This window comes from Antechinus flavipes, chromosome 1 (assembly GCF_016432865.1).
Source record: "Antechinus flavipes isolate AdamAnt ecotype Samford, QLD, Australia chromosome 1, AdamAnt_v2, whole genome shotgun sequence".
Lineage (NCBI taxonomy): Eukaryota > Metazoa > Chordata > Mammalia > Dasyuromorphia > Dasyuridae > Antechinus > Antechinus flavipes.
This window is the reverse complement of record NC_067398.1, coordinates 83624855-83639767: the sequence shown is the minus strand read 5'-3', so window position 1 is coordinate 83639767 and position 14913 is coordinate 83624855. Positions and strand designations below refer to the sequence as shown.

General features: G+C 41.5%; 1 protein-coding gene and 1 long non-coding RNA gene across 2 annotated transcripts in view; one reads left to right on the top strand and one right to left on the bottom strand.

The window, feature by feature from the left end:
• Positions 1 to 12347: 12347 nt before the first annotated feature.
• LOC127554553 (uncharacterized) lies at positions 12348 to 13258 on the bottom strand. Its single transcript, XR_007952008.1, has 2 exons — positions 13165 to 13258; positions 12348 to 12861 (listed from the first exon to the last, which is right to left on the bottom strand). It is a non-coding gene; the product is annotated as an uncharacterized LOC127554553 (long non-coding RNA).
• Positions 13259 to 13337: 79 nt separating this feature from the next.
• The window catches only part of GNAI2 (G protein subunit alpha i2), an 85986-nt gene continuing 84410 nt past the window's right edge, over positions 13338 to 14913 (top strand). The window contains exon 1 of the mRNA XM_051986151.1: positions 13338 to 13541. Within this exon, the coding sequence (XP_051842111.1) occupies positions 13424 to 13541 (118 nt within the window). The 5' untranslated portion in view covers positions 13338 to 13423. The remainder of the gene's footprint in view (positions 13542 to 14913) is intronic.

Below are 14913 nucleotides of genomic sequence, written 5' to 3'. Positions count from 1 at the left end.
ACAAAATGTTTGTGGCAGCCCTGTTTGTAGTGGCCAGAAATTGGAAACTGAGTGGATGCCCATCAGTTGGAGAATGGCTGAATAAGTTATGGTATATGAATGTTATGGAATATTATTGTTCGGTAAGAAATGACCAGCAGGATGATTTCAGAAAGGCCTGGAGAGACTTACGGGAACTGATGCTAAGTGAAATGAGCAGAACCAGGAGATCATTATATACTTCAACAACAATACTATATGATGATCAATTCTGATGGACATGGCCATCTCCAGCAATGAGATGAACCAAATCAGTTCCAATAGAGCAATAATGAACGGAACCAGCTATGCCCAGCGAAAGAACTCTGGGAGATGAGTATGAACCACTACATAGAATTCCCAATCCCTCTATTTTTGTCCACCTGCATTTCTGATTTCCTTCACAGGTTAATTGTACATTATTTCAAAGTCTCATTCTTTTTGTACAGCAAAATAACTCTGTGGACATTGTGTGTGTGTGTGTGTGTGTGTGTTTATAGTATTTAACTTATATTTTAATATATTTTACATGTATTGGTCAACCTGCCATCTGGGGGGGAGGGGAAAAATTGGAACAAAAGGTTTGGCAATTGTCAATGCTGAAAAATTACCCATGCATATAACTTGTAAATAAAAAGCTATAATAATTTTTTAAAATTTGCTTTTCAGGTAATCTAATTCAACTCCCATTCATTTTATAGATGAGGAAACTGAGTCTTAGATAATTTACCCAAAGTCACACAGGTAGAAAATAAGAGAATAAGTGAGATTCAGGTCCTCTGCTTGCAAATCCAGCATTCTTTCTACGTCATCATTCTCCATTCTCCATTTGGAACATTGGGGTTCAGTTTTGAGTGATACAAATTAAAATTAAGATCAATAAAGATGGCAAGGATCCAGAGAGCTCCTGGAATAGGAAGAGCAATTGAAAAAACTGAGGATTTTGAGCACAGTAAAGAGAAGCTTGAAAGGGAGAAGACACAAGGATCTGAAGGATTCTCATACAGACTAGAGCTTAGACTTGTTTAGTCTGGCCCCAGACAGCAGAATCAGAAGCAGTTATAGGAAGTTGGAAAAGAGGCAAATTCTGCTTAATATAAGGAGAAATGTCCTACATTACTAGAGCTGTCCAAAAGTGGAATGGACCACCTGGTAAAAGAGCCTAGTTGGCTTGGTAGAGCAAATGCTGGGTGGAGCCAAGAAATTGTTCAGTCATATCCAACTCTTGGGGTTTCCACTTAGGGTTTACTTAGAAAAAATGTTGGAGTGGTTTGCCAAGTCCTTCTCCCACTCATTTTGCAGGTGAGGAAACTGAGACAAACATAAAGTGACTTGCTCAAGGTCACACAGCTAGTAAATGTCTAAGGCTGGATTTGAATTCATGTCTTCTTGATTCCAGACCTAGCACTCTTATCTACTGTACCACCTAATTGCTTACAGTCAAGAAAACCTGAATTCAAATCCCAAAATATTCTAACTAATATACTAGCTATATGACCCTGGCAAAATTTCTCGGTCTCAGTTTTCCCATTTATAAAATGGGGTTAATAACAGTACCTACCTCATTGTGTTACTGTGAGAATAAATGAGATAGCATATATAAAAACCCTTTGCAAATCCTGAAGTGCTCTATAATTGCTAGTTTTTATTATTAATGAATACCCTTTCTTTGGAGACTTTCAAACCAAGACTAGATGATTACTTGTTGAGTATGCTATAATGGAGATTCCTTTTTTGGATATTGGTTGGACCAAAATTCAGGGGTCCTCAAACTTTTTAAATAGGGGGCCAGTTCACTGTCCCTCAGACTGTTGGAGGGCCGGACTATAGTAAAAACAAAAACTTTGTTTTGTGGGCCTTTAAATAAAGAAACTTCATAGCCCTGGGTGAGGGGAATAATCGTCCTCAGCTGCCACATCTGGCCCGGGGGCTGTAGTTTGAGGACGCCTGGAATCTCAGGTGATCATTGAAATCCTAACTAAAATTCTGGGATGTGGTCCTGGCAATGGTGAGAGGTAGACGGCTGATACAAATGGTGATCAGTAGAAGAGAAAGGTAAATAATTGAAGGAAAGTCTGTGGAAAAATTATTTCCCAAACTCCTATACCTACCAGAGTTCTGAGCAATCCTCACTTAGTATACCCCAACCCTACCTTCTGACATAAACTCTGAAAATGTCTGCTTTAAAACCTTCTCCAGTTTTCTATTGAAAAAATGTTTTGAAGCAAAAGAAGCTCATTGTAAGTGGCAGCTTCCAAGGAGCCAGGACAATTTATACAAGATGTCAGCATGGGAATCCTGCTAACAAGCACTAAATTGGCCCCCTAAAATCATGCCGTGCTGCTTCCAAAGCTTTCATATCCCCCAAACTCCTGAGTTTCACAAGAGCTCAGCAAAAGAAAATCTAAAGGTAGGTCTGTCTCAAAGCTTTTATTTCATTCCTTCTCTCCCTCCCTTTAACCTTCCCCTTCCCCCTCCCTCTTCCCTTCCCTTCCTCTTCTTCCTCCCCTTTCTCCTTCTTGCTCCCCCTTCCTCTTCTTCCTCCCCCTTCCCCTTCTCCCTCCTTTCTCTTCCCTCTCCTCCCCTTCCCCTTTTCTCTCCTCCTCCCCTTCCCCTTCTCCTTCCCTTTCATTTTCCCCCTTCCCTTCCCTTCCCTTCCTCTTCCCCCTCCCCTTCCTTCCCCTTCACTTTTCCCTTTCCTTTCTTCTTCCCTTCCCTTCCCCTTTCCCTTCCCTTTCCTTTCTTCCCCCTCCTTCTCCAACCATCCCCCCCTTACCCCCAGTCTCCATCTCCATCCCTCTCTGCTGTTTCTGTCTATCTCTGTATGTCTGTCTATCTTTGGCTGGCTGGCTCTGGCTCTGCCATCTTTCATTCCCTCATCTTGCCATCTCTATCAATCTGCCTTTCTGTTTCTCTCTTCTTTTTACCCTTTTTAATGTTCTCTTGTTTTCTTTTTTTTCTGTAATAGTAAAATCATGTTTTCCCACAGCTTAAAAATCTCTTGATATTTGCTTCCTTCCATTTTTTTCTTTGCTCTCTGTCACTTTCTCTTCCATCTCCTCTTTTCCCCAGCCTTCCTTCGTTTCCTCTCTTCCTCCCTCTCCCTGCTTTCCTTCTCCCTCTATCTTTTCCACTCTTTTTCCTTCTCTGCCTTCTTCCTTTATTCTTTCCCTTTCTCCCTCTCTTCTCCTCCTTAAAGTCATTGGGAATCCTCCTGTGGGATCTCTTCAAATCACATCTGTTTGGGGCCTGGCCCACTGCCCCTTCCTTCTAAAAATGGGAGTCCCCAGATGAGCTGTTTTTCCTCTGGGCAGCTTCAGATCGAAAATAGTTCCCAGCATTCAGAATTTGCTGTGGGCCTCCTGACTCACTGTCTGCCTACTCACTCCTAAGCCTCTGGCAGCCATGGGGGCTCACTCTGTCTTACCTGGAACTTACAGAGCTATTGGGCCACGACCAGGACCAAGGCCAAGGCCTAACATGAGTCCAGAGAGCTGGAGAGGAGGTTTGATATAGGTAGGAACCATCCCAGAACTGCTGCATCTGTTCTCTAGTCCCTTTTGTGGTTTCCCATTTGTAAACTTCCTGTTCAAATCTAAAAACAATTTATCCTGCCCTTGTCTGACACTGGGTCCTACTCTAAGACATGAAGTCAGAGCTCCTGAATTCTAGTTCCTTCCTTTCCTCTCTTCCTCCCTCTCCCTGCTTTCCTCTCCTCTGTCTTTATTCTTTCCCTTTCTCCCTCTCTCCTCCTTAAAGTCATTGGGAACCCTCCTGTGGGATCTCTTCAAATCACATCTGTGATCGTATGTAAGTCACTTCCTTTCCCTCCTGAGCCCTCAGTTTTCTCATCTGTAGAATGAAGAATGGGGCCTGATAATTCCTAAGGTTTCTTCCAAATGTAAATCCTATGATCTACTGGGAGACTACACCTCTCCAATCCAAACAAACAAACAAAAATGTCCAAGGATTCCATTAGCAATTCAGTTTAATATACATTTAAGGGATGATCTCTGGGAATTACAAAATGAGGTTGCCTTTTATTTTAAGGATCTTAAAGAGGTATTCCAAAAGTTTTAATGTAGTATTAAGCTTTAACAGTTTTAAACTGTTTTAACAGTTTTAACTGGTGAGAGTGGATTGTGAGGATACAGTGAGAATGTCTGTAACGTGCTTAGTGCAATGGCTAGCACCTAACAGGAGCTACATAACTTATACCTATTATTTTAAATCTGCTTTAGGCTGCACTAAGACTTGGAACTCCCTGTATTCCTTTCAGCTCTCTGGCAGAGATACTATTATTTCCAGAGCTCTTGTCTACTCACTATATGATTTGGTAGAAAGAATTCTGGAATTAAATAAAATTAAGAGACTCAAGTTTGAATCCTGATTTTGTTATTTAACTTTGTAATCTGAGGCAAATCACTTCACCAATCCTTAATTTTCCTACATGCAAAATGAGAATACTACTACTTGTATTATCTCTCTCATGGGTAAGGAAAGAAAAGAATTGTGTAAACCCTAAAGTGCTGCTCTTATGATTGCTATTATGATTATTAAGCCCCCCACAAAGTCCTGTTCTGATGCCTCATCATAGCCTGGAAGACATGCTATGTATTTGAAGGCCATGCCAATGAGCAAGCTCTGGCAGATTCTGCCATGTATGAGAACAGTCCTGACAACAGACTGTGTCAAGCCCAGTTCAGCAGGGAAAGGATCATTGCCATTGGCCAGCCACTTGGTGATGAATTCTCTGGCCATGGCAACCTGTGAAACAAAATCAAATATAATACATACCTCTGAACTGTACAGCTCCCAGCTGCTTCTGCAAGAATGGGAGAAACATGGCAGGAAAAGAACAAAGGAAGCTAAGAACCAAGATTTCAGACAATCCACAGACCCTGACTTAACAGTTGGTATTCTAAATGTAAGATACGTCTTCAAGGACCAGCAGAGAAGGTAATTCCTGGAGAAACTGAATTGTATATATTTTGACATGTTTTTCTATAAACAAAGCCAAGATATAGAAAGAAGTATGAATAAATGAAAAACTATTTGTTAAGCATTTCCATGGTGTAACAGTTCTGTGATACCAAGAGCTAGGAATTGTTACTGTTAGTCCTTCATTCTCAAAGAGGATTCCCGAATGGCTACAAATATACAAATATAAGAAAGATAGTTCTTACCTTCAAGGAACTTATGTTCTAATGGGAGAAAACAATACTTTAAAAAGAGCAAGAAATAGGAGTGAGTTATATTTTGGCAAATGGTTTAGCTTTGGGCAAAATAAAGACAAAAACTCATCTGTAGAAGGCTAGCATCCCAAAGATGTGGTTCGAGATGAGGTAGGAGAGAAATGAAATTGCAGGCACTATAATTAAGAAATGGCCAGCGATAATGGAACAATAACTCATTAGTTCACTTAGTAGAATCAACTAAATGAAATGACAAAGCTGATTTTACTATGCATCCAACGGCAATAAGAAACATCATTTCATGGGACATTTGACCATTTAAGGATGCTCACAATAAGTATTTGCAAAATGACTACCATTTCTATGAAGAACTCGATAAAATTCTCCAAATTAAATCAACATATACTTTGATATAAGTTGATATAAACTTTGGGCAAATTTAATGCAAAAGTAGTCATAATTAGGAATAATGAAATACATGTTGGAAAATATGGTTTGTAAGAAAGGAATGAGAAAGGGGAAGATTTGCAGACTACAAAGCAGCCTTAAACCTAGAAAGTGATTTATAAGACTCTAGACATGATAAATATCAAATAATGACACACAAAAAATGAAATTGATTATAGTTTAATAGATAGAAAATAGTCTGACATGGAAGTCAGTTCTTTGAATAGTCAAACCAGCAACTTGTTAGAACAAAAATCTAAATTAAAGCTTAAAAAAGACTAAAAATGAAAACAAATGTGCAGTATGCCATCAAAACAACTCCAAATTGACCCATTTAAATAAGCTATTAGCCCTGGAATATTAAAAATGGATGTAAGAAAAGACATTAACACAGATGATACATTCACAAAGACTTTTAACCAATGTAAATCAGTTAACATAATGAGACCACCAAAACAAATCCTAAATTGTTTTAGTTAGTAGTTGACTTTTAGTCAGGGGTATTACTTAACCTGGAATATAAAATGTTATAGAGAAAGATGGTAGGAGACAATGAATAACATTGTTCATTAAAGGAAGCAGTGGAAAGAAGAATCAGATTAAAGAAGTCTAGCAAAATCATGCATTAGCAAAATCATAAAGATGAAATTGAAAATAAGAGAATACACTGGAAAAGATCTACAAGGATTTTTTAAAAATTCTTTTTACCATTAAGAGAAGATAGTTGCTACATTTGGACTCAGTCCTGAAAGTGTTAATAAAGTAGAAATGGTACTAAAAAAAAAAAAAAAAGATAAGAAAAGCAACTAGAAATTCTCCACACTCCAATTGATAAATGGTCAGAGGATATTAACAATTTTCAGATGAAGAAATTAAAACCATTTCTAACCATATTTTTAAAAAATACTCTAAATCACTATTGATCAGAGAAATGCAAATTAAGACAACTCTGACGACCACTACACACTTCGTAGATTGGCTAGCAGGAAAAGATAATGATAAATGTTGGAGAGTATGCGGGAAAACTGGGACATTAATACATTGTTGGTGGAACCCTAAACTAATTTAATCATTCCGAAAAAACAATTTGGAGCTATGCCCAAGGACTATCAAATTATGCATACCCTTTGATCTAGCAGTGTGGCTACTGGCCTATATCCCAAAGAGACCTTAAAGGAGGGAACAGGATCTACATGTACAAAAATGTTTATAGAAGCCCTTTGTGTAGTGACAAGAAATTGGAAATCAAATGGATGTCCATCAGTTGGGGGAAGAATGGCTGAATAAATTATGGTATATGAATGTTGTGAAATATTGTTTTATAAAGAAATGATCAGCAGGATGATTTGAGAGAGACCTGGAGAGACTTACATGAATGTTGCTAAGTAAACTGAGTAGAACCAAGAGAACATTGTACACAGCAACAAGAAGATCAACTCTGATTGATAAGAGCCAAATCTTTTCAACAATAAGGTGATTCAGGCCAGTTCCAAAGGACTGGTGATAGATAGAGCCATCTGCATACATCCAGAGAGAGAACTATAGGAGTTGAATATAGATCACAACATAGTTATTTTCATCTCTTATGTTGTTTTCTTTTTGTTTTCTTTCTCACTTTTTCCCTTTTTGATCTGATTTTTTTTTTGTGCAGCATAATAAATATGAAAATATGTATAGAAGAATTGCACATGTTTAACATATTGGATTACTTTCTGTCTAAGGGAGGGGATGGGGGAAGATAGGCAGAAAAATTTGGAACACAAGATTTTGCAAGGATGAATGTTGAAAACTATCTTCACAAATATTTTGAAAATAATCTTGTTATTTAAAAAAAAAAAAAAAGAAAAAAGAAAAGCAGCTAGACCAGACCAAATATAATCAGAGGAGGTCAATGCTACAGGCAATAGGATTCCAAGAGCACTGACATCAATTAGCCAGGTGTCTAATGGAGGAGAAAATACAATTGAAGAAAAAAAAATCAGACTTTATCACTACCAAAAAACAAACCAAGAATGAGGGAAAAAACATCAGACCTTATCACTACCAAAAAAAAAAAAAAAAAAAAGAAAACAATAATCACCCATTTCCCATCTTATTATATATCACTTTGTTTCATACACTTTATGCTCCAGCTATACTGGTCTACTGTGTTGTTGCTCTTTGAGTCATTTCAGTCATGTCCAATTCCTCATGACCTCATTTGGGTTTTCTTTGCAGGAATATTGAGTGGTTTGTTCCTTTTTTCTCTAATTCATTTTACATATGAGGAAATCAAGGCAAAGAGGGTTAAGTGACTTGCCCAGTCTCAGACAGCTAGGCTGAGGCCAGATTTGTACTCAGGTCACTCTGACTTTAGGCCCAGAACTCTCTCCACTGTATCATGTAGATGTACTGAGCACTGCTTTATTATCACAAAATTAGCTGAAAGATGTTTAGGATATAAAATGAAATTGTCTATCGTTTATTAGTATAAAAAATTGATATAGTGAACAAAATATTGTTATTAAAAATGCCTATTTATCAATAAATAGGTAAAATACTTATTAAATATTTACTATGTGCTGGGGCTAGGCCTAACAGGCTTGTTCAAAGATCTTTATTCATAATATTAAATGAGGCATAAAATAAGGAGATGTGTACTTGCCAAAGGGGTTAGCAACTGTCACAAAGGCTATCCATCCCAGAATCCAAATTGAAGAGGGAATTCTTTATAGATGGTCAGGTGTTTCAGATGTTGCTGATTTTTAACTATTGCAAAGGTTCCTAATGAGATCAGTGATCATTCAACATAGTTTGGGTTAAAAAATGTGGGTGAATAATGTCCATTGTCCTTAGCAGAGAGATAGGTGGTGAACAAGTGTAGAATGCAGCCTACATAGCCAATATATTAGTTTATTTTGCATGACTGTTCTTAGTGGTTACAATGGAGGTTTCTACTGGGTGAGGGTGAGAGTAAGGTCATTGGGAAATGACAGAATTGTTGCAAGGAAGGAAGGAAGTAGGGGAGGGAGAGAGAGAGTCAATAAAACATTTTAAAAGAATAGCTAGAAGCTATACTATGATATACAGTTGGATGGACAACCTATCATACATGTATGATGTCTTAGACATATAAAGTACTAAATAGGTTGGGTCCAGAAATCCACTGGAGGACAACAGGCTAGACTGACTATCTTTGAGAAATTCCTTTAATAAGCCCAAGCTGCTCTCTGGAAAAAGGCCCATATTTTTAATGTCACCATTCTTCTCATGTTATGATATAGCTGCTAGTCATAGAACATTACTGCAGTTTCTGAAGATTGAAATAGAAACTCACCCAAAGGGTGATGGAGACATAGTTGGATGGGTGGGGGGGAGGCTGCAGTGTGAGCACATCATCGCTAGCCCCAAACACTTCCAAATGTCCCTATTAACTGACAAGGATATCCTCTCTGCATATCATCCAGGCTTAGAACCCCTGTGGAAATTCATCCTTGATTCCTCATACCCACTCATTCCCCATATCTAATTCAGTGCCAAATGCTGTCATTTCTATCTTCCCAATGTCTCCTTCTCTTTGCTCATAAGCTACAGACTTGGTTAGGGTTTCCTTAGCTCTCTCTTGGAATACTCTTTTTTGTTGTTGTTGTTGTTTTTTTAAAATAACTTTTTATTGACAGAATCCATGCCAGGGTAATTTTTTTTACAACATTATCCCTTGCACTCATTTCTGTTCCGATTTTTCCCCTCCCTCCCTCCACCCCCTCCCCTAGATGGCAAGCAGTCCTTTACATGTTAAATAGGTTACAGTATATCCTAGATACAACATATGTGTGCAGAACCAAACAGTTCTCTTGTTGCACAGGGAGAATTGGATTTAGAAGGTAACAATAACCTGGGAAGAAAAACAAAACCACAAACAGTTTATATTCATTTCCCAGTGTTCTTTCTTTGGGTGTAGCTGCTTCTGTCCATCCTTGATCAACTGGAACTGAGTTAGATCTTCTCTTTATCAAAGAGATCCACTTCCATCAGAATACATCCTCATACAGTATCGTTGTTAAGGTATATAATGATCTCCTGGTTCTGCTCATTTCACTTAGCATCTGTTCATGTAAGTCTCGCCAGTCCTCTCTGTATTCATCCTGCTGGACATTCCTTACAGAACAATAATATTCCATAACATTCATATACCACAATTTACCCAACCATTCTCCAATTGTTGGGCATCCATTCATTTTCCAGCTTCTAGCCACTACAAAGAGGGCTGCCACAAACATTTTGGTACATACAGGTCCCTTTCCCTTCTTTAGAATCTCTTTGGGGTATAAGCCCAATAGTTACACTGCTGGATGCACAGCTTGATAACTTTTTGAGCACAGTTCCAAATTGCTCTCCAGAATGGCTGGATGTGTTCACAATTCCACCAACATGTATCAGTGTCTCTATTTTTCCACATCCCCTTCTTGGAATACTCTTAATAGTCTTCTACCTGATCTCCAGATTTTGGGTCCCTCTCCATGCTTATCCATCCTCCACTCAGCTAACAAGATTTTTTTTCCTAAAGCAAAATTCTGATATGTCATTCTTCTGCTCAATGAGTTTCAGTGACTATTATTGATATTGTTCAGTTGTTTTCCATCATTTTATTCTTCATGATCCCCTTTAGGGATTTTAAATAAACTAATGGTTTGTCATTTCCTTCTTTAGCTCATTGAGGCAAAGAAGACTAAGTGACTTGCTCAGTAGAAGGTAGGAAGGAAGAAAGGAGGGAAGAAGACAGAGAGTGAGAGCAAGAACGAGAGTGAGAGAGAGAAAGAGAGAGAGAGAGAGAGAGAGAGAGAGAGAGAGAGAGAGAGAGAGAGAGAGAGAGAGAGAGAGAGAGAGACTTACTAGTAAGCTACTAAATATCTTAGGCCATATTTGAACTCCAGGAGGACTGAGCCTTTCTAACTCCAAACCTGGCATTCTATCCATTGCGCCATTTAACTGTACCTGATATTATTGATAGAATCATATAAAATCTTTTACTTGGCCTTTAAGACTTTTATAATTTGGCCCCTTCCTATCCTTCCAATTTTTTTACACTTTATTCTCCTCTACATATTCTGTGATCTAGCTACACTGGCTTGCAGAGTCTTCCCACCCTGGAACACCCCATTCCAATGTTTGTCCCCTTCTCCCATTTCCTGCAGCTTAGGTGGTATAGTGGATAGAGTTCCACACCTGAATTCAGGAATCCCTAAATTCAAATCTGCCCTCACATTAGCTGTTTGACCCCGAGCAAATCACTTTACCCTCATCTGTAAAATAGAAATAATAGCCTCTACCTACCAAGGTGGTTGTGAGATTCAAATGAAGTAACATTTGTAAAGTGCTTAGCACAGCGCCTGACACATGATAAATATTTAATAAATGATTATTTCCTTCCCTACTAGGCCTAATTCTCCTAACTTAATAAATGCTTGTTCACTGACTGACATTACAAACAAGGCATTATTACAAAGTAGAAACAGCAAAAAAATGTGACCAAAATGGTAGGGAAAACTGACCTACAGCTTTTATGCCTCATTTTTGTGCTGTTAGGAGAGCTCTAGAAAGGCCCTTGGATCACTGGTGGTGATTGTTCCCTTGTTGAACTGAGGAAAGGACATATACAAGAGGCACTTAGGTGTAGGATGAGCTGCAATTTGCATCATTGGAGGGAATTTCCACATCAGTGAGGTTACCAATCTACTTGAATCTTTGAAATATAAAAAGTATTTTAATTTTATCAGACTTAGACATTTTCCATGTGCCCCATTTCCTCTATTGTTATTCCCTTGCCCTCCTCCCGGGCTATACAAATCCTTTGAGGTCTCAATCATCTTGAGTTCTGTTAGAAGCCTTCCATGACCACAACTCTTAAGACTCCAACACTCCTGTGGTCCTTAAAACTTTAATCTAAGCCCACTAAACCCTTTTTTTCCCTTCAAGATCCTGCTCAGGTGCCAGCTATTCTATGAAGTCTTCCTTGGGCTTTAAGCTGAAAACGTTCTTTTCCTCTTAATTAGAAACATTTGTTGTAAAAATGGTTTCCCATCTTTGTTTTTCTTCTAATTTTGGTTGCATAGGTTTTGCTTGTGCAAAACCTTTTAAATGTAATGTCCTCAAAATTATTCATTCTATTCATTCACTGACTGACATTACATACAAGGCATTATTACAAAGTAATAGGTCAGACAAGTAACCTATTCCTTGTTTTCCTAATTCACTTATTATCCCCTAATTTTCCTAGTGGAAATTGTGGAACCTCTAGTAGCATGTCAATTCTGTTAGGGACTTTTTTTATATTCTTGCATTTCTAGCCCGGAGCTGAAGGTCTTGTACAAAATAGGTATTAAACTTAAAAAAAAAAAAAAAGTCTATTGTTCTTGATTCTTTGTTTGGGATCTCCCTCTCTGATACCATTGTGAATTCCAAAGTTAGCTGAGGGCTAAATCTCTGCTCCTCCTTATAGTTCTCCCAAGCAGGCAAAATAAGAACTAGCATTTATAGAGCACTTCAAGGACCATAAATCACCAATATGGAATCCTCACAACAGCCCTGGGAGGTAGGTGGTATTACTATCTGCATTTTACCATTGAAGAAACTGAGACAGGCAGAGGATAAGTGTCTTGCCCAAACAGGGTCTTTACCCTCAAGAAGTGAACAATCTCAGATCTGGGAGGGGTTTTAAATTCCAGGGCCTTTATTCTACACGAGGCATCTCTGCTCGAGGTCACTCTAGTAGGGGACCAGGTGTCGTGGCTCCCAATCCAGAGCTCTTTACCATCTGGCATGATCTCAGCGAACTCCAAAAATCACCCCTTCCTTCTTCCCTCTAGCAATCCCGCTTCCCAGTACGCAGCTAGACTATCCAGCCAGACACCCACACATCAGTGTAAATAAAATTGTCAGGTTATTTCCTGGATGTTCTTGTGAATTGGGGGATGGAGGAAGGATAGGAACTCTCCCTTTTTTGGATGTGCTTTGAGGAGGTGACCTCCAGCAGAAACCCTCTGATCATGATCTGAAAGCATATTTTCGTCCATTAAAGAATTTTTTGGAATCAGGAAAAACTTGGGTGGACGGTGACATTGATAAGCCGTGGATCAGGTTCCTTCTAAGACCAGCCAGCTCTACCAACTACTTAGGAAGGTTGGGAGTGTCCAACGAGATGATGATAAAAAGTTTTTTACACCTAAAGTGACATATAAATGTTAGTTATTATTATATTAAACCACGCCCACAGCCCGAGGCTCAGTTAGTGGGGACTCCCCACTCCCACCCCCATTTCACAGCTAAGGATTAGATCTGCCCCAATCCCTGGCCCCGTGCTGCCGCCCCACCCGTTCTGGCTCCGCCTATGGACCCACCCCGGACCAATCCCCGCCTCCGATCCCTCCTTTCTCCCAATCCTGTTTCTGATTTCGTCCTGGCCCAGCCTTCAGTCCAATCCCCACCTACGATCGTCCCTTTGGTTCCTTCCCCGCCTCCGATTTACCTCACTCATTCCTCAACCCAATCTTCGCCTCTTGTCCCGCGCTCTTGCCACACCTCCAGGCCAATCCCCGCCTCCGAGGCTGCTCCCGTCCCGCCCCACCCCGCCCCGCCGTCGCGGCCGCTGCGGAGGAACCGGCGCCGCCCGCAGTTGCTGGGAGCTCCCCACACTAGCGCGGTCCGCGGGGTCCGGGCAGAGCGCGCGGAGGCGGGACGGGACGGTACGGGGCCGGGCCGGGGCCAGGCTGGGCCGGGCCGGCGGGATGGGGTGCACCGTGAGCGCCGAGGACAAGGCGGCGGCCGAGCGCTCGAAGATGATCGACAAGAATCTGCGGGAGGACGGCGAGAAGGCGGCGCGGGAGGTAAAGCTTCTGCTCCTCGGTAAGGCTGGGGCCTGATCCCCGGATTGGTCCTGGGCCCGCCCCCGGCGCCCCCCCCCCAGCTCCGCCCGGGCCGCGGCCCCTTCCTCCTCTAAGCTCCAGAAAGGCCGGCACGATTCCCCAGCTCTGTTCAGTCTGCCGCCGGTCACTTACTGGACGCTAATCTGTCTTTTGACCATCGGAGGACTGCTTTCCCACCTCGGGGTGGGGGGGGTCCCCGAATCCACCTTGTCAGCCCTTGCTCCCAGCCTGCCATGTCCCTCACCGTGGAATGGAGACCGCCCCTCTGGTCCCTCCAAACCTGCACTCCTCTTGCCCCTGCTTGCCCCCCCCCCTCCCCGACCTCTCCTCAGCCCTATCAATGGTACATCTCTTTTCAATACTCTGAACCCGAATCCCCAAATCTGTGGTCCAGCTCCATGTCCAGATCCCGGTATTCCTTCCTCATTTATACCTCAAACCTCCAGTATAGCATCTTCACCCCAAACCGCGCTGAACCCCTCCCTCTATATCGCCAGACCCCTGGCATTCTTATCTACAGTCAGCTCATTTCTGGATGCAAATCCTCGTTTCTCTACACCCCTAAACCTTAATACCCTCGAGCCTTATAAGGCCCTCCAAAACGAGTGCTTTCCTTTTTGCAATCACAAACCTATTCTCTCCATCTCTCTACACACACACACACACACACACACTCCTACTGTTCCTCAATTTTACTGTCCCCTCTCTGAATTCCATTTTTTACTCGTTTCTCCCAAATCCTTGGCCTCCTCGTTATGCCTCCCAAACTCCTCCATCCCCAGTCCACTGACCCCCAAACTTTGTTACCCTACTCAACTTATGTCTTGGGGGTGGGGGGGCCTTGGAATCCCTGCTTTCCTTGGGAGGGGACTCTTCTTAAACTGCCTTCCCATCTCATTATTCCGGGCTCCCAGAAATCCTACCAGCCTCTACTCCAGACTTCCTCCGGCTTCTCTTTTGCCCCCTTAGGGGCTCCCCCACCTGCCTTTTGCCTATCTTCAGATTTCACTTATTTCTCTCTACCGCTTTACACGTCACACGTCCTCCCAAATACCACTCGCATCTAGTCTCTCTCCCCCCCCCCCCCACTTCTCCTCCTTCATACCCCCTAAAGTCTCTGATCTGCGGATCAGCCTTCTGTCCCCGGCCGAGCCCGGTCTTTCCGCTATCTCCCTACCCAACCCCACCCCACCCCTGGGGCAGAGATGTGGAGACGGGTAGCTGCCTCCTGGGCGCGAGATGTGGGTGGATTTCCCAAGCCTTGGGGGTGGAGGGAAGGCTGAGGGAATCAAAGGCTTTTTCCGACTCCCCTAACCCCCCCAGGTTACGGAAACGCCCTGGACTGGAAGAGG